The 26,794-nt window shown below is 47.8% G+C and overlaps 1 protein-coding gene across 7 annotated transcripts in view; it reads right to left on the reverse strand.

Moving 5' to 3' along the window:
* Positions 1 to 26,794, reverse strand: part of LHPP (phospholysine phosphohistidine inorganic pyrophosphate phosphatase) — a 182,407-nt gene that overhangs the window by 126,515 nt on the left and 29,098 nt on the right. For 6 of the 7 annotated variants that reach the window (XR_012477673.1, XR_012477672.1, XM_074232225.1 and 3 more), the window contains exons 4-6: positions 17,849 to 17,912; positions 17,011 to 17,103; positions 2,770 to 2,861 (exon numbers count right to left, since the gene is read on the reverse strand). Coding sequence is in view for 5 of the 7 variants with exons in the window: in XM_074232225.1 (XP_074088326.1) it covers positions 2,770 to 2,861; positions 17,011 to 17,103; positions 17,849 to 17,912 (249 nt within the window). In the remaining 2 variants the exon portion in view is untranslated. Of the gene's footprint in view, positions 1 to 2,769; positions 2,862 to 9,180; positions 9,550 to 17,010; positions 17,104 to 17,848; positions 17,913 to 26,794 lie in introns of those variants that run through there. The other variant, XM_074232229.1, reaches the window with a different exon arrangement.

Below are 26,794 nucleotides of genomic sequence, written 5' to 3' on the forward strand. Positions count from 1 at the left end.
CTAAAAGTGTCTGAGACTGGATTTGAATTCATAGAGCATCTTGAGCACTCTGGAGCCCCCTATGCTGCCCCTGGAGCAGGGTATGGGCTCTATAAGACCCTCCATGGGTCTTTCCTTCCTTGGTTGGTTGGCTCCTTGTGAGGAGGGCATCTGGCTGCCCAGGTCACAGTGAATCTCACTTTCCGTAGACCTGCACCAATGCTTGCAGAGGCCTTGATTCCCCTGGACCACTGGTCATTCTTCCTTTACTTTGCCTGGATAGACTGGGTCCTGCTGCCCTACCCAGGCTGGAGGGAAGTGCTGATCAGCACAAAAGGTTTTTGGCCTGTTTCCACCTCATGCCCTCTTGTCCTGGGGGCTGGTGACAGATGCAGTACAGACACCTGCCCGGCCCAGCACTGCAAAGCACACCTCCCAAACTCCTGGGAGCCAAGTCTCTCCTCCAGCAGAGATCCCAGGATGCACCTGCACTGTACCGTACTGCACTGCCCGGCTGGGAATGGACATCCTGGACATAGCCATTTACTTGGATGGGAAGCTCAAGAAAAGCCTTCCCTTCCCCGCGGGATGGAGGACACAGCCAGAGTTCTGACCTTCTTGTATCTTCCAAGGCCCAGCGGGAGACTTCCACCCTGATTTCTAAATTGGGTAGGAACAGCCCCAGACGCAGTTGGGCCAGGAAGGGCTGAGTTAGGATCTTATGCTGCGAATGGAAAAGACTTGGGGAAGTCATGCTTTTGCAAGCTCCCAAGTCTTCCCATTTTGCTCCTCCCTGAATTCCAGAGTCAAACACACTTTCAGAAGCCAAATGTGACAGCCCTACACCAGGGTCTGAGTCTCTGCTTGCACATTCATCCCCAGGTCCAAGCCCAACCCCTTCCCCTACAGAAAATCCCCCACCCCCGCCCCGCTGTCCTCAGTTACTGCTTCTCCTCCAGGCAAAGCCTCCAACTTTCACCAGCTACACAAGTTACTTTGAGATGACAAGAGCCATTTTTATAAGGATAAGTGGCCAAGGCTTGGCCATTCCAACAGGAAACCACATACGTTGTTCCTGAAGATGAAAAAGCTCTGATGGCAGATGCCTGAACTCACCTTTCTTCCCTCATCCATCCTCTACCCTGTCAGATTGTCTCAACCTTTATCATCCTCCTTCTAAAAAGGATCATTTCTTGTGAACACCAGTAAAGGAGAAGGTGAGGCAGAGGCCTTGGATTGCTCAGGTGACAGCTGAAAGTCAATCAGGCCCAGGTAGGGACACATCAGCACAAGAGAAAGGTAAAGTCAGAAATGACTTGGGATTGGTGCCAACCTGGCTCAAGGGTAGGCCCACAAAGGTCATTTCGGAGGAGATAACCCTAAGTTCAGAGGGAGAGCCAAGCAATGGCATTCCAGCACCCTGGAGAGCTCCCTGGCTTTTAAGGCCCTGAGGCTCCTTCCCAAGGCCTATGAGCCCCCAAGGCCTAAGAGCCCCCCACGCCTTCTCCACAGATGCCTCCTTCCCTCTGGACCTCTTCAGTAGTTCAGAAAGCATCCACCCTGCTTGGGCACTTAGACTCCAGCTAGGGAATCACATTCCTTGTCACCAACCTCTGGACCAAGGTCCTCCAGTCTGATGAAAGAGGAAGACTACAAAAGATGTGTGCACCACCTCCCCCCACTCCATGAGGGTCCCAGTGGACTGTCTGAGGATGATGAGGGGGACATAGCCTTTAGAAACTTGTCCTCTTGAGAGCCCTCTCCCTCCTGGGGAAGGGCCTCCCCATCAGAATGATTAGTAGGCTTGGGAATAAGATTCCCCATCCACTTTTGGCATTTGTGCCCCCACTTTGCTCGGTAGAGGTCCATGTTCCACACGAATACACTCCCTATAAAAAGGACGACTGCCTACGTCTCAAGAGAACCTCTTGAGAACTGAGCTACCTCATGGTTCCCGGGTGAGTCCCTGGAGAATGGAGATTGCCTTCTGCCTTTCTTTTTATCCACAGGGCTTACACAGTGCCTGTCACAGGGGGGCACTGGACTGACCAGTCCTCGTCCCTCTGGCTGACTCCCCAGCCATTCCCTGAGAGAGGGAATATGGCCTTCAGAACTAAAAGGGAGCTCAGAGGTCACTGAGTCCAGGACCTTCATGTTGTAGCTCAGTATCCTGAGGTCTAGGGGAAGTGATTTGCCCAAGGTCACCAAGCTAATAAGTGGCTGAGGTGGAATCTGAATGAGGGTCTCTGAGTCCAGTGTCTAAACCTTCCTGGGCACAGTCTCATGGACAGAATGAAACCTGTGCAGCATACTTTCACATCATACCATCCAATGGCCCATCACGATCACACCCAAGGTCAATCCCTTTGAAGCCCATGTAATATGGCAGACTCCCTCCCTACCACCTTTGTCAAGGGCCATAACCTATAGTTTTGGTCTGAGCTCCATTTTCTGTCATCCACAAAGGCAATGAAAATCATCCTTCCATCCCCCACCAAACATTATCAGATATGTTGGATCACGTTATACAGGATAAAGGATTCAACTTGAGAACCAGAAAACTCCCTCCCATACCCAGCCTCACCTTTGGAGACAACAGAAAGACTCATTTGGAAGCATCTCTAGCCAGGCTCTGAAACCCAATCTACTAAGCCCCCATGCTTCCCCACCCCGGTCTTGGTGATTTAAGTGAGCCGCCGGGCCCCCAAAAGACAGTTCTATGGAACGTTGCATAATTTGCAAGTTGTGGTCGAGGCACGAGAGAGAACGAATTCAATAAAAAAGACTGACCTGAACTTTCCCGTGCGCACCTGCATTGCTCTCATCCCACAGCGCTGGGCCCCTCCGACGTCGTTCACAATATCATCTCCAATCATGATGGTCTGTCATGGCAATGAAATATCACAAGGCGGATGTCAGACACATTTGATTCAGCCTCTACTTCATCTTCGCTGACATAATAAACGACATGATCTGATGTTTAATGCGGCCATCGTACAAATTAAACAAGATAATATTGTCATTGTATTGATTAAAAGTCACCCTCCCTGCACTGTATTTCACGCAGCCCCTCTGTAGGGGAGGCCTCGGAGCGGTATATAGCCGCGCCATTCGAAATCAATCAAAACACGTCAAAGTGATTTGGCATGAAAATGAATGGGGAAACTGGGCCAGTCCTGTGTTTCATGTCTCCACGTGGGTTGGGTTTTGCTGGCTGCTAATGACCACACAGGTCCACTGTCCTGGCTCCCCAAGTTTCAGAACTTTTACAGAGGTTAAATGCATTTCTTTAACCTTTCAGACCAACATTTGGAAAGGATTTTTACCTTTAACTAGCTAAGATATTTCTGATTAAAGCAACACTCCTCACATGTGCACACAGAACCCACAGGAATGCAGTGTGAAAGGAAGAGAAAAATACAAACTTGTCCAACCCAACAGATGATTTCTTGGGACAATTTTTAAAAAAATTAAATTCCAGGAAAAATTTCAGATCCTTGTCTGGGCCCTGGGGTGACAAAGAAAAAATGCATACTAGCCCCTGCTCTCAAAGTGGCCATAGGGAAGACCACATCTGCCTCCATGACTGCAGCAAATCATTCACCCTGGACTTTAGTTTCCTCCTCTATAAAATGAGAGGCCTTTGGAGTCCCTTGTGGCTCTTGATCAAAGGATCATGCAAGGAAAGTTTGGGGAGAAAGTGTTGAGCTGGGTTGAGGGGGAAGGGAGCCCCTGAACTGGGGTGAGAAGAAGAGATCTTGGAGGTCCATGGCAAGCTTAGGGAGCAGGCTGTGAGATGGTGAGAGTCACACTACAGGAAAATCCTATTGGCAGCTTTGTCCTGTATGGACTGGAGTGAGGACAGCCTTGAAGCAGGGAGTCCAAGGGAAGGCCAGGGAGGAGATAAGTAGGTACAGAGCAAGGGAGGGGGGGGCTGGGTCAGTGGGGAGAAAAGGATATACAGTTGTGAGAGATGTTTCAATGTGGAAACAAGTTCATCTAAGTCTTCCCGTGGATCTTCTAATCCATTATTTCTTTGTTATTGTTCAATCATTTCAATTATCTCTGACTCTTTGGGACCCCATTTGGTGTTTTTTGGTAGAGATACCAGAATGATTTACAATTTTCTTCTCCAGATGATTTTACAGATGGGGAAACTGAGGCAAATAGGATTAAATGACCTACCCAGGGTCGCACAATAAGTGTTTGAGGCTAGACTTGAACTCAAGAAGATGACTCCAGGCCTGACACTCTATCCACTATGGTGTCCCTTAGTAGCCTCATTATTTCTTACAGTTTGGTAATGTTCTACTTCATTTATATAATACTAGTTGTTCAGCCATTCCCCAAATGATAGGCATCTGATTGGTTTTCAGTCCTTTTCTATTACAGAAAGTTCTGATATTCATGGGACCTTTCTTTCTACCTCTGACCTCCTTGGAAGCAAACATATGGTGGTAGGTCTTGGGGCCAAAGAATAGGGACATTTTCATCACTTTCTTACATAATTCCAAATTGCTTCAGTTGGACCAATTCTTATTTATACATAGTTGTTTGCATGCTGTCTTCCCCATTCAATTGTAAGCTCCTTGAGGTATTTGATTTTGCATTTCTCATGTCTCCAGCTACAGTACAGTGCCTGGGGCATCATAGGTGCTGGCTGACTTGACTTGACCAGCTGGGAATGAAGAGGGAAGACCCACCAGTGCTGGAGTGGCCAGCCTAGATACATAACTGGAGGATGAAGGAAGATGTGGTGACATTTGAGCTGAGCCAGAAAGGGAGTCAAGGATGGCATGAGAGGCAGCTAGCTGGCCCAGCCAATGGCAACATGTCTACTGAGTTCGAGACTTGCCTTTGAAAATTCCCAGCAGTAGGACCCTGGGCAAGACAGCAGCCCTCTCCCAGTGTCTCAGGATTGTTGTGAGATTAATCACATATAATATAGGAAAGCCCAAAGGGACAGGCAGCTGGAGATGAAGTACTGGTCAGTCTGACTGGAAGGGGGAAAAGAGGAGTGACCAGCTCCCAAAGAGGGGCTGGACCCAGGTTGTGAAGGACTTCAGAGGAGCAACAGGAGCCACTAAGGCTTCTTGAGGAGGAAATGACATGCTCAGGTACCTCCAAAGCTTTCTCTCAATAAGCAGTCTCTTGCACATGTAGTCATCACCCAAGAATCCATCAAAGTGAAACAACAGAAATGATTGCCGCTGGATCGGATTGAAGGTCCTTTGGATTTCCATCTCCAGAGAGACTAAACTGAGAGCCCTGTGACCCCCAAAGCGCCTGCCATTTTCAAGGAGGTTAACTAGAACAGAGACCAATTGGAAGAGGGATTTCAAACTCCACAGATGCTGTGGGCTATGGAGGCTGCTGGGCTGGATGACTCTCCCCAAGAACCCTGAAAAACCTTTGATGAGAACTATAATCCCCGCCTCACTCTCCACAAGGAAGAAACAAGTGAAGGGAAGAATATTACTTTTGTTAAGAGTAAAGATAAAGAATGTAGAAAAACTTAGGAAAACTTTCTTGAAGTAATGAATCATAAAACAAACAAACAATGGAATAAGCAGAAACATTAGGACAAGATGGTGGCCAACTGAACTAATCTCAAACCACAGCAAAAGATGGCTGAACGCACCTCAAACCGCTCACCAATCTGAGCTCGGAGGATGGAGCTGCCTCTCTCCTCTCAGTAAAACAGGGGCAGTCACAGACAGAAGGAGGCACAAGTTTTTGGACATGATCAATGGGTCAGTTTGTTTTGCTTTACTGAACTGTTCTGTCACAGGAGAAGGGTGTCTGGGTGTAATGTGAAAAATCAATAAAATATTTAAAAAGAATGCTGACTACTCAGAGTATGATATGTAGGCAGATGGACAGTTCCATAGAGCTGGTCCATTAGTCCATATATCTTGGACCCTTCTGCATAATCCTCCATTCTCTCCTCCTTTGTTCTCGTCTCTGATAAAGAGGTGACCCTTCTCTTTGCCAAGGTCAATAACGTCTCTCTTTTGCCCTTGATTCCATTCCCTTCTGTATGACACAGGCACATGGCCTTTTAATCATGTCCCCTCTCTCTAATCTTCAGTCTCTTTATCCACTAGCTCCTTCTTCCTTCCCCCATCCCTTTAAAAAGCCTTCTCTTGACTCCATGACCCTTACAAACTGCCATCCTCTATCTCTCCTTCCAGACTCCTAGAAAGGCTGTCTACAGTCCCTAGCTCTCATTTCTCATCTCCCACGCACTTCTCCACAAAGTCTGACTTCTGACCCCATTGCTCACCTCAAACTGCTTTCTCCAAGGTTAGCAGTGATTGCTAAGTTCTGTGGTGTTGGCCAGCTTCTCCTCATCCTTCCTGACCTGTCTTTCTCCATCACGGCTCCCCTGCAGCCTGTCTGGCTCCCTCTTACTGGCCTCCTTTGTTGCACCTTTGTCTGGGCCCTGCCCTCTGATGTCCAAAGTCTCCTTTGACTCTGCACTAGGTCCTCTTCTCTTTTTATTTTCTCTGCACACTCTCACTCAGTGACTTTTCAGCTCCCATGGGCTCAATTTCTGTATTTCTAAAGAGATCCTTGCTAAAGAGATGATTCCCAATCAGCCTTCAACTCTCTCCAAAAGTCAGGTGCCTTGTCACCAACTGCCCTCTCCAACTCAACGGGCCATTGACACCTCAGCCTACCACTGGCTTAGCTAAACTGACCTGGACAAACCAGGAAGATGGACAATTACGGGGCCCCAGACTTGAACAGAAAGAAGAAAGCAGGCTGGCCAACACTTTGAAAATTGCACAGAGTTCTCAATATCCCTAAGTTTCTCCCCAAACAAAGGTCTTTTTTAACTAGCAAGAATCTTCCCATGATACTATGGAGCTGAGTTTCATGGTACAAAAAAACCATAATTCCTGAAAATTAAAACTGCATCAGTGAGATAATGGAAAAGGTTACTCTACTCTCCACAGAGATGTGGAGGCCTGTGGGTGCAGAATGGGGGATAAAGTCAGGTCAAAGTGACAATCTGGGGGGGGGGGGGGAAGCACTGGAAAAGAGCTGGATGTTCCGGAAAGAGCCATTGAGAAAATGGGCTTGTTTTGAGAATTAAAAGTTGCTGATCATCAAAGGGTCAATCCGAATGGATGGAATGGAGTTCACCAAGCAAAATAAATATGTTTCCTGGCAAGACACTGTGTACATGGCCCTCTTCACGGTATGAGAAAGATAACAGAGATAAATAGGGTCGTCTTCCTTCTCTGTAAGAACAGTAACAATGAACATTTCTATTGAGCTTCAAGGTTTGCAAAACACTTGTAAATATTCTCTTAGATGAAGAAACTGAGGTGAGAGTAGGTGAGTGGCTTGCCCAGGGTCACACAGCTAGTAAGTGTCAGAGGTAGAATTTGAACATGAGTCTTCCTCACTCCAAGTCTAACACCCTATCCACTATCCAGCAGAAGAAAAATAAAGGAATCCTGAGAGCAGAGAGTGATCAGTATAAGCAGAGCTAGCAAGACATGAGAGCTCAGAAGTAGGAGAGGTAATCATGGAATAGGATGAGGAGGAGGATGATGGCATGTTAAGCCTTTGGAGGCTGCCAGGGATGCCAAAGTGCACCCAGAGTCAGATGCTTATAGTGTAAGACCCTGAACAAGTCACTTAACCTCCATCTGCCTTGGGGTCCTCAACTATTAAATAGGGGTAATCAAGGCAGTACTTTCCAGGGTTGCTGGGAGGATCAAATGAGATGATACTTGTACAGAGCTTGGCACCGTGTCTGCCACATATGTTGAGTCATTTCAGTCCCATCCAACCCTCTGTGATCCCACTGGGGCTTTTCATGGCAGAGGGGTTTGGCACCTCTTTCTTCAGACCATTTTACAAATGAGCAAACGGGGTGAAGTGACTTGACCAGAATCATTCATCAGTTTGTGTCTGAGATCATATTTGAACTCAGCTCTTCCCAACCCCAGGCCCTGGGTTCGATCCACTGCAGCATCACCAAGCTGCCCCCAGTACACGTTAGGTATGTAATAAATGTGTGCTTTCTTCCTTCCTTTTGAAGAGCCACTTATATGGAAGCAACTCATAGGACAAATATAAATAATCATTGTTGATCCCCTAACCCAGATCACCCTGGATCAATTCTAGAAAGAATGTTAAGGTAAGCTAACTCTAGAGGGCCTCAGACAGAATTAGTGTCAAAGGGAGGCTTCCTCCCTCCCACCTTCAGGACCCCCTCCCAATTTTTGTGACAATGGCCCCTTCTTTTTGCCATTCTGACCCTGAGAACCACCAGGCCTTTCCCAATGGTGATGGGTTGCTCCACCCTGGGACATCTCAACACAACCTAAGGCCTCCTGGGCTTTGCCATCAGCTCTGTTGCTGTACCCCTCAGGATTCTGAGCTAGGTTACTTTCTCCAAACAGACTATGAGTGCCTTAAAGACAACAATTGGGTTTTTTTCCCTACTTCTTTGTCCAGTCCATTCAGTGTTTCTTTCTGAAGGATAGAGCTCATTTCTCTTTGTAGGGGCAAGTTACAACAGCTGACTTCTCTCTCTGATGCCATCTGAAGATGCACCACAACGTGGTGCTGAGGAGTCTGTGGCATTCCATGGTTCCTAGAAGTAACTTGGGGTTCAAAAGATGGGGTGATGGTGCTCTGGTTGTCCAAATTCTGCCTAGCCAGCTTTCCTCTCTCTACTCAAGTCTAGGCCAGATCACAATCAGACTCTAGTGCCCATCCATCTGCTGCAGGTCCCAGACCAGGGTATGGACCAGAGCCACTCCCATAGAGAGTCAGGCTAGGGATCCCAGGGAGAAGTCTGGTAGTAATCCTGGCCTGATGCAAGCAGCCGAACATCATTCATACACCTGGAGGACCTCAGCATCTCTAGAGACTTCCTTTCCAACTCAAATTCTGCACAAGAAATCCTCCAGGGGCAGCTAGGTGGTACAGTGGATAGAGTACCAGCCCTGAAGTCAGGAGTCCTGAGTTCACATCCAGCCTCAGACACTTAATAATTAGCCAGCTGTGTGACCTTGGGCAAGCCACTAAAACCCATTGCCTTGCAAAAACAAAACAAAACAAAACAAAAAAAAAAAAAAAAGAAAAAGAAAAGAAATCCTCCAGGGCAGAGGCTTAAAACAGAATTAAAAACACAAATTCTGCAGTTCAGCCTTTTTTTTAATTGCCATTGGCTTTTCCCAGGGGGAAGTCAGTTGGTTTTATGGAGAGGGAGGAGGAGGAGGAGGAGGAGGAGGCCCCAGCAACACTGTAGAAGCTGAAGCCCTTCCTGATCCCCTGCACAATGGCGGCTCCCCTCGGATGCAATCTCCCCTTCATCTGGTGGGTAATGTGTCTGTTTGCTCCTTGTCTCCCTCGTTGGCTCGGGAGATCCTGGGGAGCTGGGATGGTCTTTGCCTTTCTTCACACACTGCCTGTTCACTGACCGACATATTGATGGCAGAAAACCGCCACCCTCCTTGGGTGTTGTGGGAAGGATCCAGAAGTGGTTCACAGCCAGACCCCACCAGGGAAGTCCCCCACTGGCCACATCTCCATTTCCTCATCCTTAAAAATGGGGAATAACAACAGTCAAGCTATTTTTCTCACAAGGATGGTGGGTCAGGGTGAATGAGAGTTTTGCAGCCCCCGGGTCAAGCATCTGCTGGGCCAGCCTCAGGGGCAGGGGTGGCGGGGGGCATTCCCAAGGAATAAGACCTAGAAGCTAGGGAGACCAGGGGCAGGCAGTGCTTCAAAATGAGGCAAGGCTGTCCTGCAGGCAGAAGCTCATTTCTGAGACCTGTGAACAAAGGGGGCGATGAGCCCAGGAGTTTGCTCCCCCACATGTTTGACATCTCCTGAGCGAATCCTAGGGTGGGGGGCCAGGTGGCCGCGCATGATCAGCGGTGCCTGTCGGCAGCAGCTTGTGACATACGCATACAAAAATGGACTCCAGCCCCCCGGGATTTCACAGATTTACTATCGGTGAAGGACGATAATCACTAACGGAGGAGCAATTATTCCCAAATCATTTAGGATTTAAAAAATCATTGGCAAGAAGATAGAGGTCAAGAGGTGGGCTGTCAAGGGAAATAAAAAACCCTACCTGTCAAACCCAGGTTTAACTTCCTTTCTGACTGCAATATGGCAATAAGAGAGAGAACGACAAGTACGACTCAGAGGTCGCCTACCCGCTGAAAACAAGAATGGGGGCCCCCCACTCTGGGATGTGTGGCACCCAATGGGTGGGCCTGTGGGCATTCACTTATTCATTCTGAAGGCCTGCATGTGGGCTGGGACACGAAGGGCCAGAAACCAACTCACAGCCTGGACCACGCAGCCCCATATCCCTCAGGTGCCCATCACAGCCCCCAAAGGGAAGTCTCTATTTTCATTTCTCTAATCATCTTTTTAAATAATGCTTGGCCTGGAAGAAGCCTCGGGTCAGGGTTAAACACTCCGGCCCATCTCCAATGAGAGACGGCGAGGCAGAGTCCGAGCCACAGGCTCCTGAGTCTCCATGACACTGCGACGCTATCAGCCACAGAGGAGTGGCTGATGTGCATGGGAGGGCCGAGTCTCCTCTTCTGGGCATCCCTAGGCCAATGAAACCAGAGGCCCAAACCTCCTTGTATCAGAAAATGAAAAGCCATTGGGAGAATAGTCAACCATCCAAGATCAGCTGCAGCTTGTATCAGTGGAAGAGGAGCTCCCAAGGAGAAGCCCAGGCCCTTACCTCCTTGGACTCAGTGAAGGGCCCCGAGGATGAACTGGGAGATGCACCTGAGGAGTCCAAACCCAGGGACAAGACAATTACCAGAACAAAGGAAGGGCTGGGGCCCTGGAAGCACCCTCTACAGATGCAGGGGGAGCTGGGGTCAGGGAGGGATTTGAATCCAGGGCTCTCTTTTCCTTTAGTCATGCCTCCTCTCTAACTCTCCCAGAAATGAAGATTCTAGGAGATGGAAAATCCAGAAAATCCAGGAAGCCCCGGGCTGGGGGAGGCCCTGCTAGGAATGCTCAGAGCAGAGCAACACCAGGCAGGGAAGGAAACACCACAGCCCGGGGTTTCCAGCTCAGTTGACCCTGAATCTTCCTGGACGGCCAGGTCCTGCCAAGGATGCGTAAGGGGGAGCTGGTGGGAGCCACTGGTTGAGGCACCCTCTTACTGGGGGAGAAAAGAAGGGCACCCACAATGTGCCTAGGAAAACTTCATGAAGACCCTTTGATTGGTGGGATCAAGATTCCCAGGGTGTCCCATAAGGGCAGGATCTCGTTAACTAGAGTGAAAACAGGCTTGTGGAGGCCTGGCAGGATGGGGGGGGGCACAGAACATGGGGGGCTCTGGAAGAGACAGAGACACAGAGAGGAAATGAAGGGGCTCCCTCACAAAGGTCTTGCAGATCCCATCGGGGCCACCAGGTGGTGCCACAGTGCAGCAATTCAACATCTAACACTGCAGCTGGGTGACCCTGGACAAGTCACTTCACTGTCTGCCTCAGTTTCCTTGTCTGTAATATCAGCTGCAGAAGGAGATGGCCAAGCACTGGTATTTTTACCAAGAACCCCAAACAGTCAGACGTGACTGAAGCATCTGCAGCCGGGTCCCTTCACCACAAGCCTGGCCTCAGCTGACTTGAACATTGTTCCACTGCCCCCTTCCTTCCCTGCTAGGAGTCCCTCCTCCCTCATCTGATCTCCCAACACTTTAATCACTCCAGGGTGGGCGAGATCACCTCATCCCCCCAAATCTGGGGTCGGGGATTGTGGCCCCCAAGAGTCTGGTACACTGCATGGAATCTAAGCCATGCCCAAGGAGAAAATAAATGAATGCCTTCCTCCTCCTCCTCTTCCTCCTCCCTTCATCTCCCTCCCCCTTCTCCTCTTCTTCCCCTCCTCCTTTCTGCTCTCCCCCTCTTCCTCCTCCTCTTCTTCCTCTGAAGGCATTCAGCCCTTGTACTAATGGTCTGAGCTCATGCCTGGGAGCCCTTGTCAGCTGAAGAAGAAGAATTTGCTAAGGTGGATTTTTTCTGATCACAGAACCTGCCAAGATCCCAACTTGAGTTTAGTTTTAGAATCAAATCCTCCAGGCGAGGCCGCTGGTATTCGGGTAACCTTTAAGGCGGGGGATTGGCTGCCCCATCACTGAGTCCCAGGAAGAGCCTGCTTACTCGCCTCCAAGAGGTTTGCACTGCGAGTCTATTCAAGGAATGGTGGCAATCTGTTATTTCTATGCCACCAAGGAGAGGTTAAAATGAAAATTGGATTTGGAGGCGCTCGCTCTATTCCCAGCGCCAGGAGGAGGCGAGGCAGGGTCTCGGGAAGGAGCAGACATCAAGGGAAATGACCGGTGATAACTTTATTGATTCCTGCAGCTCCAACAATTTAAGGTTCCCACAGCCTGGTGTGACAGCCGGGAGGGAGCTCACTGTGGAGACTTTCATGAGAAGGAAAAATACCCACAGCAGATGATCCCCTCCCTCACACACCAGTTCAGTGGAAAGAGCCCGATTGGGGAACAACTGGTTTTTACATCTCCCCACAAGCTGGAGGAGCTCAATGGGGGGGTGGGGAGAGGGGAGAGAACTTGATGGGGACTGTTGCCTGGAGGGAGAGGGGGGAAGAGAATTTGTGAGGAGGAGAGGGTCAGAAGAGACCAGACAGGCAGGCAAACGGGCAGGCAGACAGACAGAAGGACAGGCAGAGACAGGGTGATAGGGAGACAGACTGGTAGACAGAGATGAACAGGCAGATAGGCAGATGGACAGGCAGGCAGACCGGCAGATAGGTGAACAGACAGCAGGACAGACAGAAGGACAAATGGAAAGGCAGGCACATGGGCAGGCAGACACAGACAGATGGACAGGCAGACTGAGAGACAAGCAGATAGATGGACAGGCAGACAGGCAAGGAGACAGAGGCAGACAGGCAGACAGATGGACAGGCAGATAGATGGACAGGCAGGCAAGCAGATAGGTAGAGACACTGGCAGACAGACAGGCAGACGACAGGCAGAGAGATGGACAGATGGAAAGGCAGACAGGCAGGTAGATACATAGGTAGAAAGATACAAACAAATGGACAGACAGACTGACAGACAAGCAAATAGATGGACAGGCAGACAGACAGGTAGACAGGCAGGCAGGTAGACAGGCAGACAGATGGACAGGCAGACAGGCAGGTAGACAAACAGACAGGTAGACAGACAGACAGGCAGGCAGGTAGACAGGCAGACAGGTAGACAGATGGACAGGCAGGTAGACAGGCAGACAGACATGTACCAGAAGGGGCACAGGATGAGGGAGAAATTCTGAGCTGACAGAACAGACCCCGGGGGGTCCAGCTTTGCCATGGGTTAGGAAGCTACAAACCCCTCTTCCTCCTGTGCTCCCTCCCTATTGGCTAAGAAGCTGCTCCCACTCCCCAGCCCTGCCCCCTGCCCTCACCCCAGTGCTGGGGAGGGGTGAGCTCTCTGCAGGGATCCCTACATGGGCACACCCACAAGGGCCTGGCCCAGACCTCTGTAAACAAGGAACGAGAAGGAAAAAAGGAGGAAAACAGGCATTCAGTTAAACATTGACTATGAATCAGGTCTGTGCTATAATCATCGCCAAAGTCCAATGAGGAAACTGAGGTAGAAAGAGCTGAAGTGACTCGCTCAAGGTCACTTGGCTAGTAATGTCTGAGGCTGAATTTGAACTCAGGTCTTCCTGGCTCCAGTCCCAAGCTTGATCTACCAGGGCCTTCTCTTAGAAAAAGGGAAAGGAGGAGAAGAGAGAAGGGAGAGGCAGAAAAGGGAGGGGGCAGTTGGGAGGAGGGAGAAAGAAAGGGAGAGAGGGAGGGGGGAAGAGGGGGACGGAGGGGAGCGGGAGAGGGGGAGGGGAAGGGAAGGTCAGAGAAGGCCAAGGAAATGGAGGAGATTGGAGGAGGCAACAGAGGAGATCACTGGATTTGGAAGCAAAGTTCCCTTTCAGATTGTCATTGCTCGAGGACATGGGACTAGACCTGGGTTCCCAACACAAATAGAAACAATCCCAATCAGTTACTAATCATTGGTTTCCTTTGTGCCAGACGCTAGAGGCAAAACACAATCATCATCATCTTCTTTCCTCCTTCCTCCCCCTCTTCCTTCTTCTTCCTCCCTCCTCCTTCCTCTTCTTCCTCCTACTCTCAAACTGAATGGAATTTAGGGCTTAAAACACCAATTGAACAGCTTTTTGTAAAGGAGGCCACACCAGTCTGGTGATTCCTGCAAAATGAGAATCCTGGGATTCCAGTTCTAAGTAAGAAAATCTAGACAGCCTGAGGATTCTGAGTTTCCAGGCGATCCACCAGGGCCTATTCTGGGCCAGGACCTGAGTGAAGAGCTGGGAACATAAAGAAGGGCAAAAGCATCGTCCCTGGCCCTAAGGAACCCCCAGTCCAAAGCAATGCAAGGCCTAGAACAAAGAGGGCTTGAGAAGGCTTCCCTCGGGACAGCAGAGAGGTCAGCAGCCAGCGGAATTGAGGGAGAATGGGCATCCCAGGCAGGACATGGCCTGAGAAAGTGCCCAGAGCCCAAAGATAGAGGGTCTTGTGTGCGGGACAGCCCGGGGTCACTGAGTCAGGGTCCCTGGATCAGAGGACAAGGGTGGGGTGGGGGGGAGAATCAAGGGGTGAGGGTGGTAGATAGTGTTAAGAAAACCAGGACGGTGGAGGCAGGTAGGTTGGACAGTGCTTTGACATCCAAGTGAGGATTTCCTGTCTGATGCTGGCAGGGGTAGGGAGCCCCTGGACTTCCCTGTAAGACTCCCTTGGATAGCAGAATGAAGGAAGAGCTAATGCGGGGAGACACGAGGCCAGGAAACCAACCATCGACTATGGAGATCTCCTGGGGCCTGGGTGAGTGTGACGGCAGAACCAGGGGAGCGTACCCAAGAGAGGTTGAGAAGGGAGGATCCCCAGACCCTAGCAATAGGTGGGACGTGGAGGTGGATGAGACAAGGACACCAGGGAGGATGGCGGCATCCCTTGGGGGAAGAGAAAGGTCTTGGGGAGAAAGAAAACAAGTCTGGATACACTGAGTTTAAAATGTCTATGGTCCATCCAGCTTGAGGTGTTTAAAAGGAGGTCAAGAGAAAGGTTAGGGCTGCATAAATAAAGACGTCTGAGAAGCATCTGCAGGGACATGACTGAATCCACAAGAGCCAATGAGAGTCTAAGGTCAGAGGGATGAAAATAGGGTGAGGACCGGGGCGGGGGGAGCAGAGGTCTGGGGATGGCCACAACGGTAGGCACAGCCTGGCCAAAGATCTGGTCAAGGGGACTGGGCAGGACTGACTGATAAGGGAGGTAGGGAGACAACTAGCAGAGAAGTGGGGGTTGGGGAAGAGAGAAGGATCAGTTGGATGATGGGGGGCGGGGGAAGGGTCAAGGGGAGGATTTTCAGGATGGGGAGCTGGCCTGTTTGTAGACAGGGAGAAATAGAAAATAAAAGATAGAGTGGGAAGGACAGGAGCCAGTCTGCCAGGGGAGAGCAGATGGAAGGGGCTCACAGGCAGGTAGAGGGGTCAGTCAGAAGATCATCTCTTCATGTGACATAGGGACAAAGGAGGAGAGGGGGTAAAAGAGTGAAGGGAGATGAGGTAGTGGAGGGAAGAGGGTCCTCACAGTGAATAGTCAGGGTCTCAGTTAAGAGGATGGGGAACCAGGAGCCATGAGATGTTTGAGGAGGGATGCTTAAGTTTGGCAGTGTCCAGGTGGAGAACGGGAGAGTAAGCTAACAAGGGACGTAGAGTGGGGCTGCTGTGCAGCAGGGTCGGGTGAGGTGGGGTCCCAGGACTGTGCAACAACCGTTTGGGGTAGCACACAGAAGTGATCTGAAGCAGAGGGTGGGCCGGGCAGCATCTTCGACAGGATGAGGGGGACAGAGAATCTGAGAAGAGGGAGACCATGCAGGAGATGTGGCCTGGGAAAGACCTGAGTGGGGGAGGCCTTGGGGCTGGCAGTGAGGACAAGAGCAGAGCTTGGAGCTACAAGACAGAGAGGGAAGTGGGATGATACCAGATGGTGACTGGACGGAGGACTCAGAAGGGACCATGGAGGACATCAACCCCCAATTTCAGAAGCATAGGCTCTGAGAGGCCATCAGGGATGGGGTGCTCCCCCTCATGAAGCAGTTCATCTCACTCCAGGATTCTCACTGGCATTCTCACATTGGGGCAGTTTTCCCATTTCTTTGCAATGCCTATCCATTGGGGTGACCACTAGGTGGCAAGTAGTTAGAGCACCAGGCTTAGAGAGAGGAAGCTCTGAATTCAAATCCAACCTTGTACACGGTTTAGCTGTGTGACCCTGGGCAAGTCACTTAATTTCTCAGCACTGGCTTTCTCACCTTTAAAAATGGGGATCATTGTGGGTGCCCCCACCTAGCTGTGGTGGAGATTAAATAAAATAATACATGAAAAACATGCTATAAACCTAAATGTTCATATTAATTATGGCTGTTAGTGTTGTCACTGTTGTCACCACCACCACCATCACATCACCATCACTATCACCATTAACATGCTCCTCTGGGAGCCATCCCCTGGGGCCAGAATACCCATCCAGTCCTTTTTTCAACAACAGACTTTTAAATACTGACCAAGAGCTTCATTTGCCCTTGGGCAGACTTACCCCAAGTTCTTCACCCATTCTCAGATGGCATCTTCTCCTGCCCATTCACCCCCTGCCCCTACTCAATGGCAGAACTGCACCCACAGAATTCTACCATTGCTTATATCTCTTCATTGTGCTCACAGAATGGGCACCCCATGACCCTGCCTGGCTCCCAGCAAGGCTGCCTCAATCTCCTCAACTTCCTAAGATCTACCAGCTGAAGAACTCATGGGAAATGAGACATGAGTGGATCGTAATCTCAAAGCCTCGGCCTTGAATGGTGGACTGGCTGGAGTCAGTATGGTGGGAGAGGCATTGAAGGCCGGGAAGGAGAGTGGGGACTGCTGGCCTTGCAGGGGTGAGTGGGGCAGCAACTCTGGTCCAACTCACCTCGTGTGCTTCCAAGCCCATTTCCTTTAAGGCTGCCTGGAAGAACTCAGGGGCTGGTTTTCCCACCACTTCAGCTTGGACATCACAGGCATACTGGGAAGCAAATGGAATAACAAGTGAGGCTGTGGAGAATAAGGAGGGCTCCAGCCCAAAGCCAAGCATGGCAATGGCATTGGACCAGGAAAGATGTGCCCCATCTACCCATGATTCTGGATGAGGAACCACACAAGCCCGGGACGCTTCTGAGCTGATGTGGATGATGGTGAAAGGAGAAAGACCAAGACAGAGAAGAGAGAAAGTAAGAAAGACAGAGAGATCTGGGTCTCACAGCCAACTCCTAGTACAAAGCTCTTGGGTAGGGCTTCCCTGGGTGTGGCCCTGCTCCCCATGACCATTTGGGCACCAAAGACAAAGGGTTAGAGTCTGGTGGTCAATGTCCAGTGTGTCCCCTAGTGCCTGTCCATTTTTTCCTCCTTTCATCCTTTTTTCTCCCTTTCCTCTATCCATTCTTCTCCCTTTCCTCTATCCACTCTTCTCCCTTTCTTCTATCTACTCTTCTCCCTTCAACTTCCAGGAGGGATAATAACAGAGAGAATAAGTATAAATAGCTTTGCAAACTTCCAATGTAGCAATCATCATCATCATCATTATCATACTACTACTACTACTACTACTACTACTACTACTACTACTACTACTACTACTACTACTACTACTACTACTACTACTACTACTGCTTTGTGGACTCCTCCTCCTCCTCCTATTGCTTTGTGGATGGGGATGGAAGCCAATCCCCAAGCCAAGGGGAACCTCAGACACAGTGAGAAAACTCTCCTACCTCCAGAGCTTTCATGTATGGACCAACATCGAGCATCAGGCCATCGGATTCTTTGTAGTAGCGTCTAGAAATGAAAGTAACAGTACTGTTACAGCACCTGGCATTGTGACCAGAAGACCCCGGGGCCCTCTCCAGAGAAATGGGGACCCTTCATCCTTCCCGTATTTTACCATCCCCTCAGGTCTGCCAAAGAGCCTAGCAAAAGTCTATGGGGCTCAGCCAAGGGGTCTTCAGTCCTCCCTCACTCTCTCTTTTGGGGGGGGGGCTTTACAGAGGACCACCAGACTATAGGGGGAATCTAAGCCAACGGCCTCATTTGACAGATGAAGAAATTGAGGCCCAGACAGGTCAAATAATTTATCCAGAGTCATTTTGGTTGCCAGCACTAGAAGTGACATTCGAACCCAGAACCTCTGACTCTTTCACTGAACCAGGGTCATGAAAATGGCTCAGCTGCTGATTTCTGCAGGGCTGGAGATGAATACAAACCCATCAGCAGCCATCTGCTGCCTATGAGGATTGGACCCAATGGCCTCTGAAGTCATCCAGCTAAGACCTAGAGTCCGTGGGCTGGCCAAGGGCAGTAAATGGACTTATTGCTGTGACTGATCTTCTAACCCAGAAAGCAGACATTTCCCTGCTCCCCAGTTTGAGCCCCAATTCTCAGAAGCTGGAAAGACCCGAGGTTTCGGACCAGGAGGGACCCAGGGAACCTCCATCCATGACTTGTTAAGCCCTGTCCTCTCTCTGGACCTTGGTTTCTCCTTCGGGACAATGAGGGGGTTGGACTCAATGCTAATTCAGATGCTATCTGATTTTGTGAGACAAGATAAGTGAGCTGAATGCTCACAGGCAGAAATGCCTCCCCAATCTGGGAATAAGAGGCAGCAAAGGCCCCCGGAGTTTGGGGGCTGTTCATCAAGGACAAAGGGTGTCCACAAATGGAAAAGGTAAAACCAAGGGTCGATATTTGACAGAAGTCCTGTTCAGGAAAATCCCTAAGAGGACTGACTGGGACCCTTGCTGTGTGTGTAACAGTCCCACAGCTCAGTGGGGAGTCATCAGGAAAGTCAGTGAGAGCAACCCCCCATGGGGAGCCCCGTGTAGACACCTCAATGATTAACCGGGAGATCAAAGCAGGCAGATGGTTTCCAGTTGCTAATATAGTGAGAGAGGACGATTAAGGTTTCTGGGAAAGGACAGTAGGTTCAAAGCTTCTGTGGTTCACCCCTAATTGCTAATAATTAACCCCTAATACAGCTCGAGAAAGAAAACTCCATTAGTTCCACAGCAACCTGCCACGTTTCCTATTAGCCAGAGGTCAAGCCATGTCCCAAGTTTTGTGGGCACCAGTTGTTTTTTAGTGAGACAACTTATTCCTTTTCCCCTAACTCACTTGCGAAGGTGACAAGCTGGGTTCTCAAGAGGCTTCCTTTAAGATGTGTTCATTAATTCTGCTTCTGCCAGGCTGACTTCCCCAGAACTGTGAGCCAACCTGCCTGGGGGAGAGGGTCACCATCCATCAGCCAACAAGCAGGAGAATGTTGGGTCAACTCAAGGCTTCCAGAGCCTTGAGGACAAAGGGATCTGAGATCAACTGACTTCAAGTCAACCAACATTTCTACATCTGGTCCTGCCCACTGGGGAGCCTCTTCCATGAGATGTACGGTTACTCCGAAGAGACTGGCCTAGACACCCCTGACCCGGAGTGTCTGCTGTCCAGCTGAGTGAGGACCTCAACCTGTACATCAGGGATGGGGGACCACGAGCTAGCCCCAGAGCTGGATCTTCACATTTGGGAAACAGCATTTGCAACTGTTCCCAGATACCAAAATCACACTTTTTCAAAGCCAATATTCTCCCAGTAAAGTGAGGGAGCTACAAATCATAAAAATGACAGGTTCTCAGGAGAATGAAAAGCGTGGGTAAATCCAGTTAAAACTGAGGCTGGAAAAGTAACTTCCCCTATTGTGTTGCCACAGGGGCAAGAGGAGCTGGAATTTTGAGGCATAAACAAAAAGGAGGGAGGTTTGACTTTCAGTATTATTAAAGCCACCAGAAGATCAGTCACATCAATAAGCATCCTTCTGTGGCCTTTGAATTTTAAAGGACAGTGATAAATATGTATGTGGAAATCAGGCTTTTCAACAGGACGAGTGACAGACAAGTTGAACCGGATAAGAAAAGAAAGCTAGTCTCATTCCTATCTTCTGAGACTGATCAGGTCTCCCTGTTTATTGAAAGGGCTGGTTGAGACCCACTCACCCAGGAATTATTTTCCTGCATAACTAAGTACAACACACTTGAGAGTGGCCTCTCTACCAAGAAAACTTGAGCAGCCATGCTGGAGAGTGGAGAACAGCATGGGGCTGTGGATTCCAAGACCTGGCTCCACCATTCACTAACTGGGTAACCAAGAGGAAGGAATCTAACTTTCCTGAGTCTCAGTTTCTCCTTCGAAGAGTGGAGATGATAATGCTTGCAGTATCACAGGCTGGTCACCAACTAAAAACGACTTCCTTCCCAATGGAACCTCCAAGGGGTGGTGGAATCAAAGGGGCTATGACTGGGATGGTGAAGGCACTAAAGACCACTCGTGTTGTGAAAGATAACAGAGGGACCTTAGGATGCTTAGCTACCAAAGGAAAGGGGGAGAAGTGAGTTAGAATGATCTCAACTTGAAACATCTGAAGGAGCAGGATGTGGAAAAAAAAGGCTCTCTTGGTTCTCCTCCTCCTCCCTGTCTGACCATCTCCTGGCTGGATCCTCCTCTAGACCATACTCTCTAAACATAGGTGACCTGACCTCGGTGCTCTATCCTGGGCCTTCTGCTTTCTTCCTCCATGCTACTTCTCTTCAGGATCTCATCAGTTCCCACAAATTAATTTCTTTAGTTTCCATTTCCATGTTGAGGAATCTACCTGCTCCAATCTCTCAGCTGACTTTCAATTTCACATCTTCTGCTGCCTTTCAGACAGCTCCCATGGATATCTTAAATTCAATATGTCCCCAACTGAATTCATTCTCTTTCCTCCTAAGCCCACTCCACCTCCCAGTCCCCCTGGCTTACATCCTAGGAGCTCTCATCCCTCATGTCCAATAGGATGCCAAGCATTATCAATTCACCATGACAGCATCTCTTATCTGGCTCACCTCTCCAACATCTCTTGCCCATTGGTTTCATCTCTCCAGTATCCCTTGTCCGGTTCACCCCTCAAGCATCTCTTGTCTGGCTCACCCCTCCAGCATCTCTTATCTGGTTCATCCCTCCAGCATCTCTTGTCTGGTTCACCCCTCCAGCATCTCTTGTCCGGTTCACCCCTCTAGCATCTCTTGTCTGGTTCACCTCCCCAGCATCTCTCCAATACACCCTCTTCTCTCCTCTGCTACTGCCCCCACCCTAGTTCAGGCCTTCATCATCTCACACCTGGACCACTGCAGTAGCTGCAGGTAGGTCTGCCTGTCTCAAGTGTCTCCCACTCCAGGTCATCCTCTATTCAGGCATTTAAGTGATTTTCCTAAAATACTGATCTAATCAAGTCATCCCCCCCAATACCAATGGCTCCCTATGGCCTTCAGGAACAAAAACAAAATCCTCTGTACAACCTAAGTGCTATGTGAATATAGATAAATACAAAATGATGCTTAACAAACAAGGTCATGTGGGAAGAAGAGCACCAGCAACCAGGGAGAATCTTGAAAAGCTGAACTTGAGAGGGGTCTTAAAGGAAGCAAGGGATTCCATGAAAGAAAGGAAGAAGGGACAGAGTTCTAAGTGAGAAGAGAATTGGCCAGTTGACTAGATCAGAACCCAGGAGGCCTAATTGGTACAATAAGCTTGGAAAGGTAGGTTGGGGCAAAGGGCTTTCAAAGTGAAACAGGGGAATTTCTATCTTGTCCTAGAGGAAATAGGAATCCCCTGGAGTTATTCACAGTTAGAAGAGTCCATGGTTAGATCCATACTTAGTGAGGATTCCTCTGGCAGTCATGTGGAAGACAAGACACTTGAGGCAGGGAACCAAGAGGGAGCAGAGAGTGGAAAGGAGGGGTCAGAAGAGGGGCAGAAGCATGGTTCAGTAAGGACCACCTAGGTGAGTGAGGGGAAAGTGAGGCCCAGGATAATCCTGGGTTATAAACCTGGGAGGCTAGAAGGACAGTGGCCCCTCTGGGAGAAACATGAAAACTTGGAAGAGGTGAAAGACTGGGCAGGAAAATAAGGAGGACAATTTTGGACATGCAGAGCCTGAGATGTCTTCAGGCCAACCTGAATGAAATATCCCATGGGCCCCTGGTGAAGCTGGATGGGAGCTGAAGGGAAAGGACAGCCTGGAGATCTAAGGAGAGGTAAGCTCAGTACTCTGCTGGCATGTTAGGCAGGAATCATGGAGGAAGAGCAGAGAAGGCAGATGGGTGAGAGAGCCAGGGTCAGGGCTTGGCAAGGCGAGAGGTGGCCAGGCAAGGGGGTCAGCACTTTGAGAAGAGAGGACCTTGCAGACCCAGATGTGCTAGATAAAGTGGTCACTATTTCACAGGTTTTTTAGACTCCAGATTCAACCTCATAGGAAACGTGGACAGCAGTTGCAACTCTAACCCCAATGGTGGAAGTTAATTATTCATGCTCCAGGGGACAAGAGATAGAGACAAGGAACCCTACTCTTGGGGCCATCCTATAGTTGGGACTTGAGCTAAGCCTCCTGTCCTTATGAGACCTTCTGACTGGCAAGAGGGCAGCACACCCACAAGCTGGCACCCAATAATTACTAGAGGAACTGAGATATTTCATCAATCAATGTCAGTTAGCCAAACTTTTACTAAGTACCTACTATGTGCTATACTGGTCATATAAAAAAATATCTATAATATAACTACTGAAGGAAAAAAATAAAATACACATAGAGCTATAAGATGCAGGGTAGTCTGGGAAGGCTAACACTAGCAGTGGGGAATCAAGAAAGGTTCTGAGTAGGAAGCAGAATCCAAGCTGAGACTTCAGGAAGACACAGACTTAATGTGATGAAGGTAAGCAGGAAATGCATTCCAGGCATAGGGAACCAACAGGACAAAAACAGGCAGGGATGGTTCAATATTAAGAAAACACTCAACATAATTGAACATATCAATAACAAAACCAACAGAAATCACATGATTATTTCATTAGATGCTGAAAAAGACTGATAAAATATAACATGCATTCCTATTAAAAACACTATTGAGTATAGGGATAAATGGAGTTTCCCCTAAAATAATCACTATCTATCTAAAGCCAACAACAAATATTATATGTAATGTAAATAAACTAGGAGCATTTCCAATAAGATAAGGGTCTGTGAAACAAGGATGCCTGTTATCACTATTACTATTCAATACAGTATTAGAAATGTTAGCTTTAGCAATTAGAGAAGAAAAGGAAATTGAAGGACTCTGAATTGACAATGAGGAAGCAAAGCCTTCTGATATGATGGTAAGCTTAGAGGATCCAAGAAAATCATCTTAAAAACCACTTGAAACAATGAGCAAACTCAGCAAAGCAGAAGAATATAAAATAAACTCATATAAGTTTTCAGCATTTCTATATATATGAACAACAAAGCCCAAGGGCAAGATATAGAAAGAGAAATTTCATTTAAAGTAACTGCAGACAACATTAAATATTTGGGAATCTATCTCCCAAGACAAACCCAGAAACTATATGAATACAAACAAAACACTTCTCAGACAAAATCAGATCTAAACAATTGGAAAAATATCAATTGCTCATGGTTAGGTTGAGCTAATATAATAAAAATGACAATTCTACCCAAATTAAATTACTTATTCAGTGCCATACCAATCAAACTACCAAATAACTATTTTATCAAGCTAGAAAACATAATAACAAAATTCATCTGGAGCAACAAAAGGTTAAGAATATCAAGGGAACTGATGTAAAAATGTAAAGGAAAGTTACCAAGCTCTATCACATCTAAAACTATATTATAAAGCAGCAGTCATCAAAACTGCCTGATACTGAAGAAATAGAGTAATGGGGGCAGCAAGGTGGTGCAGTGGATAGAGCACTGGCCTTGAAGTCAGGAGGACCTGAGTTCAAATCTGACCTTAGACACTTAATAATTGCCTAGCTGTGTGACCTTGGGCAAGTCATTCTTAATCCCATTGCTTTAAATAAATAATAAAAAAGAAATTGAGCAACGGATCAGTGGATTAAGAAGGTTTAAAAGAAACAACAGTAAATGGCTACAATAATCTACAGTTTGACAAACTCAAAGACAGTGGCTTCTGGGATAAGAACTCACTATTTGACAAAAATTGTTAGGAAAACGGGAAAATAGTAAGGCAAAAATTAGGCAGAGACCCACATCTCACACTTTTTACCAAATTGGGTACAGGATTTAGACATAAAGAGCAATACAATAGAACAATTAACAGATCAAGAAATACTTTATCTGTCAGATCTGGAAAGGGGAGAAATTTATGACCAATCAAGAAATAGTTCATTTAAAATAACAAAATGGATGGTTTTTACTGTATTAAATTAAAAAGGTTTTATATTAATAAAACCAATGCTGCCAAAATTAGAAGGAAAACAGAAAGCTGAGAAACAATTTTCACAGCTAAGGGTTCTGATAAAGGTCTCATTTCTAAAATATAGAGAGAATTGCTTCAAATTTATAAGATTAGAATTCATTCCCCAACTGATAAATGGTCAAAGGATATGAACAGTTTCCAAATGAAGAAATTAAAGCTATATAGAACCATATGAAAAAATGTTTGAAATCATTATTCATTAGATAAATGAAAATTAAAACAACCATGCATACCACCTTACACCTATCAGATTGACTAAGATGACAAAAAGGAAAAATGATCAATATTGGAGAGATTGTGGGAAGATTGGGACACTGATGCATTGCTGGTGGAGTTGCGAATGGATCCAACCTTTCTGGAAAGCAAACTGTTCATTCCCTTTGACCCAGTAATTCCAATTCTAGGCCTATATCCAGAAGAAATCATAAAAAAAAATGGTTAAAGTCCTACATGTTCCAAAATATTCATAGCAGCTCTTTTTTGTGGTGACAAAGAATTGGAAATTGAGGGGATGCCCATCAACTGGGGAGTGGCTGAACAAATGATAGCACATGAATGTTATGGAATGTTACTGTTCTATAAGAAACCAAGATAGGGTGGCTAGGTGGCATAGTGGATAAAGCACTGGAATTGGAGTCAGGAATACCTGGGTTCAAATCTGGTCTCGAGACACTTAATAATTACCTAGCTGTGTGGCCTTGGGCAAGCCACTTAACCCCATTTGCCTTGCAAAAACCTTAAAAAAAAAGAAACCATGAATGGTTGAATTCTAGAGAAGGAACTGATGCTGAGCAAAAGGCACAGAACCAAGAGAACATTGTCCACATTAACAACCACATATGAGTTGATCACTCTTGATGGACACAGCTCTTCTCGGCAGACAAGAGAGAGCTAGGACAACCCTCGGAGACTGGCTATGGACAATGCTATCCTCACTCAGAGGAAAACAAAACAAAGCAAAACAAAAAACCCTACAGAATCCAGATGAACACTATACACTATATTCACTTTATAAAAATTTCTCTTATGTTTTCCTTCCTATTTCATGGTTTTCTTTCTTTTCCCTTAGTCTTGCTTCCTCATGACTAATGACTAATCTGTAAATATTTTAAACACAAATGTGTATGTACAATATTAACCTGATTGTTTGCTGCTGAGGGGAGGAGGGCTGGGAAGGGAGGGGAGAAGGAAACTTTGTAATTTAAAAATATGCATATGCATGTGGATGAATATTAAAAACTTTCATAACATGTAATTGAAAAACTAAAATATCAATAAAATATCAACCATAGCAATGGGATATGGCATGTTATGAAGGAGAGAAGCTGGTTAGGTTGAATCAGAGAGTGTAGGAGGGAGAGGAAAAGTCCAATGAGGAGGAAAGAAAGGAAGGTGGTGTCTCACAACCTGGGGGAAGCTGCAGAGGCCTTGTGCAGCTGGAGAGAAGGGAACATTTCCTGCAATATCAATGGTACTCAAGTGGGCTGGGCTGCCTTCCTCAATGAGGTCTACAGGCAGGGGCTGGATGAGAGCTGCTATGGAGGGGTGGAGAGGGGGACCCCTCCACCCCTAGCCAGTCCAGGAGGCACCTCTGGCAGCCTGGCCTGTTCTGAGCAAAGAAGGCTTTCAGCCCAGTGAGAGTCCTGCTCGGAGCCCTCCAGAGCCCCTCCAGAGGGGGTGAGAACCTCACACTTTCAGCTTCCCAAGTTCCAGGGCAAAATCTTCAGCTTCTGCATCTACCATGCCTCAGCATCTTTAGGACTAGGACCTGGGGGAGGGGGTGGCTGGGAACATTGAGGAAGAAAAGCTAAACAAGGTCTCTGTTCCCTGTTGATGTTTTTATTAAAACCAGCACTTGATAGGTTGTTGTGGTGGCTGTTTTCCCTGCCTTGGGTTTTTCTTCATTTTTGAGCTATTCAGAGAAAAGAAACTATCTTGAGGCCAAATTTACAATGAAAATGTTTTCCAATACAAAGTAAATAAAATTATTTCCTTTCATTTTTAACCGGGCCTGGGTTATTCTGGATGCTCAGAAGCCCTCTGAGTGGCTTTGTCCTTTCTTATTAGAAAAAAAGGATGAATAGTTTTTTAGAGAAAAGCAGCTCAGTTGGTGTGTCTGTTGGTTGTCTGCCTGTCCATCCATCTGTCTGCCTACCTATTCATCTGCCTGTCTGTTTGGCTTCTCTCCACCTGTCTGTCCTTAGGTCCATCCACCCATCTGACTGTCCTGTCTGTTATCCACTTGTCCATTCACCTATCTGTCTGCGTGTTCATCAAATGTCTGCCTGTCTGTCCTCCTGTCTGCCTGTCAATCTGCCTGTCTACCTATCTATTCATCTGCCTGTCTGTCAGCCTATCACC

The sequence above is a fragment of the Macrotis lagotis genome, chromosome 4 (assembly GCF_037893015.1).
Source record: "Macrotis lagotis isolate mMagLag1 chromosome 4, bilby.v1.9.chrom.fasta, whole genome shotgun sequence".
Lineage (NCBI taxonomy): Eukaryota > Metazoa > Chordata > Mammalia > Peramelemorphia > Peramelidae > Macrotis > Macrotis lagotis.